Below are 5,271 nucleotides of genomic sequence, written 5' to 3' on the forward strand. Positions count from 1 at the left end.
AAATAAATAAATAAATAAATATAAACTTATTTAAAGAGAAGATAATGGGTGTTTATAAAAAATAGGTCTTGCTTCCCTCTAGCTTCTTAAGATTGGTGAATAGGTACTGATAAGTTTTGAATTTTAAATTATTGGTTTAAATAAAATAGATTTAAATGAAAAACACTTAAAAATAATGATGGCTATATACTGTGTTAAATATTATTCACAATTCCAATCAGTGAATTAATTTTTAGAATTATCCTTTTGCTTTTGTTTTTATTGTTTTTACGATTAATCCAGTCTCAAATCTAAAAGGTTATAACTTTTATTGTTCTAACATCTGAAATTAAAGAAACAGTATGCACATTTAAGTCTAGAGTTTAAAAATTTATGTGAATTAGGAATGATTTTTTTTTTTTAATTTCATCTTCTTCCTGTTTGTTCCTTGTTTCCAGTTTCACCCAGTCTTGCTTTTGTGTGGCTTACTATTGTCTTTTCAAAGTCCTTATTCTCCACCCTACCTTCTGCTTTCCTTCTGCTCACTGGTTATTATTTCACACTTCATTATACATTCTTACCTTGGTGCCTTATGGTTCACAATTGTGCTCAAATATACCTCTGGTCTAGACCATTGTAGTGAAGCAGCTATTTGATTTTGACTTTAATATTGGTGTCTGACATGGTTAAGTACTCCTCTCTTAAGTATTATATATGTCAGAACTGTTGTTAGTAAACGAGAGAATTATTATTGATTTTGAGGGTTTTTTTTTAGGTGAGCATACTTGATTCAGAGGAGGTGTGTGTGGAGCTTCTAAAAGAGTATACATCTCAAGAATATGTGAAAGAAGTTCTTCAAATATCTAGTGACGGAAATATGGTAATGTGGAGTTTCTTTATTATCTTGCAACTTAAATCATCACTTAAGCATTTAGCATTCTTTCCTTCTACAATAATATCTACATTTTTAAAAAATAAGTTTTCCTGATATGATAGTATCTCTGGAATTCAAAACTGAAATAGCATACTAAACATATTTAAATAAATTAGTGTGGTTTAAAAAATAATTATAATTAGTAACAAAACCCAAACTTTTGGCTTAAGTTTAAAAAGCAGAAAAAAAATACTTTTAGAGAATATTTAACATTTTTCTATAAAATAATGTTTAATACTACATTTGAACTTTTTATACTTTTTAGTAACAAAATGTAGTGCTCTAACTTAATGACATGTAATTAGAATTCTTAAAAATTTTTCGTCAGATCACTGTTTATTATCCAAAGGATGGAAGAGATTTTCCTCTTGCTGATAGACCACCCTCACCTACTGACAGCATCAGTAGGTATAGCTTNGGAACCGGTCTGTATGTAGGATCCGAACCCTTGGTGGGAGCGCCACTGCGCTCCCAAGCGGCGCACTGTAGTAGTGTGCCACTGGGCCGGCCCTATATGATGTTTTTCTTGAGAATGCAGTTCTTGAGAACATATTTTTTAGTCCCCAATAAATATAAACTTAGGGCCAGCCCGGTGGTGCACTGCTACAGTGCACCGCTTGGGAGCGCGGCGGCGCTCCCNTTAAATAAATTAGTGTGGTTTAAAAAATAATTATAATTAGTAACAAAACCCAAACTTTTGGCTTAAGTTTAAAAAGCAGAAAAAAAATACTTTTAGAGAATATTTAACATTTTTCTATAAAATAATGTTTAATACTACATTTGAACTTTTTATACTTTTTAGTAACAAAATGTAGTGCTCTAACTTAATGACATGTAATTAGAATTCTTAAAAATTTTTCGTCAGATCACTGTTTATTATCCAAAGGATGGAAGAGATTTTCCTCTTGCTGATAGACCACCCTCACCTACTGACAGCATCAGTAGGTATAGCTTTGACAGTTTACCAGGTATGTAAACTTACCAGGGGATAAATTTAGGTGTTAGATTTATGTATACGTAAACTCTCTATACATGGATGTGATAGATTGTGAATATTTTGGCTTCAGTCAGGTTATAGGTCATGTTCTTGGCCTTTGTATCTGGTGAGATTTGGTGTACTTCATTAATCTAATGTTTATTACTCATATTTTGTGTTATGGTTTTTGTTCTACATATTTAAGTAAAAACTAACTCTGGAATATTAGTCATATATTGCAAATATAATTTGTGTAGTTGTTTAGTTACTTATTTGGCTAGAATCATGTTAAAAATAATTCAACATGAAATATCTGGTTTTTGACCTTTGAAATCACTGCTGTACTACATAAATGATTGTTTATAATTGCGGTTAACCCAATTTGACTCACAGTTCAGCTTCAGAATATTATGGATTGGGGAATAGTAAGACTTCATTGAGGTGAAGAAACAAGAAGACCTATCTAACCTTATTACAAATCAAAACAGATAGATAAAACTATATGTTAAGTCAACACTTTCTTCCCTAATACTAGGTAATTTTTTCTTTTCCCCCTTAGAAAAGTATTGGCGAAAATATCAGTATGCTTCCAGGTTTGTACAGCTTGTAAGATCTAAATCTCCCAAAATCACTTATTTTACAAGATACGCTAAATGCATTTTGATGGAGAATTCTCCCTGTGCTGATTTCGAGGTTTGGTTTTATGATGGTAAGTACCATTTAGAAGTGATAATTTTTTACTTTTGTTTGTAGTAGTTGTGTGTGTATATTTTATTCAACACAGCAAGTTTCTAAGATATATATATATAACCTTACATATAAATTACAGTACAGTGTACTACATGTCTCTTTCCCTACTAAATATTACATGAAATAAACAATATTCTGTTCCTTATTAGAAACTCAAATGGACATATTCCAAATTATAAGAATTCTAAATGTAGTAAAAAGGATAGGGTTGAACCAGAGAATCTTATATTCCAAATCTACTGTATAAAAATGATTTACTTTTGTAATCTGTAAAACTCCCTTCTTTTTAAGGGATATATATCACACCCTACACATGTAATTTTAGCTGCCCTTCAGTTATGTTTTTGTATGAAAGCAGTGATTTTTTAAAATATCATAAAAGCATCAGAATTAAACCAGATTCATGCTGAAAAGAAAAATGGATGGTGTATATTTATTGGCTGCTTTGAGAATCTCATTTTATTAATGGTCAGTAAATGAATATAAATGACACCTTGATCTAAGAGCCATTATGTACTGGTATGACAATAAATATAAATCTAGGAATATTTAAAGAAGTGCTAAAAGAATAGTTGTCTGCTTATTTTTAGGAGCAAAAATACACAAAACAGAAGATGTAATTCAGGTGATTGAAAAGACTGGGAAATCTTACACTTTAAGTGGTGAAAGTGAAGTTAGTAGCTTGAAAGAGGACATAAAAATTTATATGGACCATGCTAACGAGGTACATACCTACTTTTAGGTTTTTCATAACAATTAACAATGATTACAAATGACATAGGTGAAATAATGATGGAAAGCACTCTTCTTTTGAAATAGGGTCATCATATTTGTTTAGCACTGGAATCCATAATTTCAGAAGAGGAAAAGAAAAGTAGAAGTGCTTCATTTTTCCCAATAATTGTAGGAAGGTAAATGTTTGAAAATTTTAAACATATGGCTAAAATGTATAAGATATGTTTTTAAAAACATTTACATTATAAACATTCTTTAGTTTTCTGTAAATCGGAATCTTTAAGGGAATATACTTGGACATTTCTTTCTTCTTCAGAAAACCCGGTAGCATTAGTTCACCTAAGGCCTTATCACCTCCTTCTGTGGATCCAAACTACCCAATGAAAGATAGACCATCTTTGAATAGAATGACTGTGAACAGTGCTGCTTCTCTGACACAGACACCAATACTTAATCCTTCTGTAAGTGAATATATGTTACTTATGTACTTTAAACCCTTCAGTGATTGCATGATGCCCTTCATACAAAATTAAAATCCCTTATTGTGGCTTTACTCTCACCTACCTACTTTTCCAGCCTCTTCCCGAGCTACTTTATCCCATACTCTGTGCTTGAGCCTCAAAGGCCTTCTTTCAGTTCTTTGAACAAGTCAAAGAGCCTTTTCATATGCTATTCACTTGACCTGGTACCTTTTTCCCCAGCCACTTAACTTCATAAGACTAATTCTCATCTTCAAGTCTCTGTTTAAATGTTACCTCAGTGAGGCCTAACCTGACCTGTCTGGGAAAAAGCTAAATATACTAACATATATACTTGCTTTATTTTTACTAGTAAAATATCATTAACTGCCTAAATATCCATAATAAGCTCATGGTTCAGTAAATTTACTAAACATTTACTTAATGAACTATTATGCTAATGAAGACTATATAGTGATGTAGAAAACACACACACACACACACACACATATAAATATAGTGATTCCAGCTATGAAAAAATATGCCTTGGGAAAAAAAGAAAAAAATCTACCAAAATGAAAACAGCAATTGTGTGATTTATTTTCTTCTTTTCTGCATTTATCTAATTTTCAATAATGTGGCTGTATTTTAAATTTAAAAGTTTTGTTTTTATTTTTTTTATTTTTTTATTTTTTTAAATTTTTATTTTGTCAATATACAATGTATATGATTATTATGACCCATCACCGACACCTCCCGCCCTCCTCCCTCTCTCCCCTCCCCCCCAAGAATGTCCTTTCCGTTTGCTTGTTGTAACAACTTCAAAAAAGTATAGTTGTTAAAAATTGCTTTTAAAAAATTGCTTCAAGCTAATGAAAATCTACTTTTGCAGAAGTTGGTTTATAAAAATGCTGAGGAATATCTTCCTTTCCTTTTCTGTTTTTAGATGGTTACAAATGAAGGACTTGGCCTTACAAGTACAGCTTCTGGAACAAATATCTCTTCTAGTAATCTAAAAGATTGTCTTCCTAAATCAGCACAACTTTTGAAATCTGTTTTTGTGAAAAATGTTGGTTGGGCTACACAGGTGAGGAGTTTCTAGGAAAGTGAATTTTCTCAGTATGAATTTCTTTTGGTTTAGACAATTACCAAAGAATACAAATTATTTTAATGATTTTTCTTTGCAAGGAAGTTTTGATACTTTTACACTGGTTAAATCATTAAAAATTTTAACATTTTTTATTTGTATATAGTTGGAAAACTGTAGATATTGTTAAGATTGCCTGCTAGGGCCTGGGCAGCCTATTTTTGCCATTTGTTTTAAAGTCAAGGTTATGGGCCGGCCCGCACTTGGGAGCGCAGTGGTGCTCCCGCCAAAGGTTCGGATCCCACATACAGACCAGTTCCCGCTCACTGGCTGAGCGAGGTGTGGGGGCAAC

General features: G+C 31.8%; 1 protein-coding gene across 1 annotated transcript in view; it reads left to right on the forward strand.

The window, feature by feature from the left end:
- The window catches only part of PLK4 (polo-like kinase 4), a 17,998-nt gene that overhangs the window by 9,839 nt on the left and 2,888 nt on the right, over positions 1 to 5,271 (forward strand). The window contains exons 8-14 of the mRNA XM_008583745.1: positions 755 to 859; positions 1,779 to 1,881; positions 2,449 to 2,598; positions 3,230 to 3,363; positions 3,459 to 3,550; positions 3,691 to 3,835; positions 4,779 to 4,919. Coding sequence (XP_008581967.1) covers positions 755 to 859; positions 1,779 to 1,881; positions 2,449 to 2,598; positions 3,230 to 3,363; positions 3,459 to 3,550; positions 3,691 to 3,835; positions 4,779 to 4,919 — 870 coding nt within the window. The remainder of the gene's footprint in view (positions 1 to 754; positions 860 to 1,778; positions 1,882 to 2,448; positions 2,599 to 3,229; positions 3,364 to 3,458; positions 3,551 to 3,690; positions 3,836 to 4,778; positions 4,920 to 5,271) is intronic.

Source organism: Galeopterus variegatus, unplaced genomic scaffold, assembly GCF_000696425.1.
Source record: "Galeopterus variegatus unplaced genomic scaffold, G_variegatus-3.0.2 Scaffold3022, whole genome shotgun sequence".
Classification (NCBI taxonomy): Eukaryota; Metazoa; Chordata; class Mammalia; order Dermoptera; family Cynocephalidae; genus Galeopterus; species Galeopterus variegatus.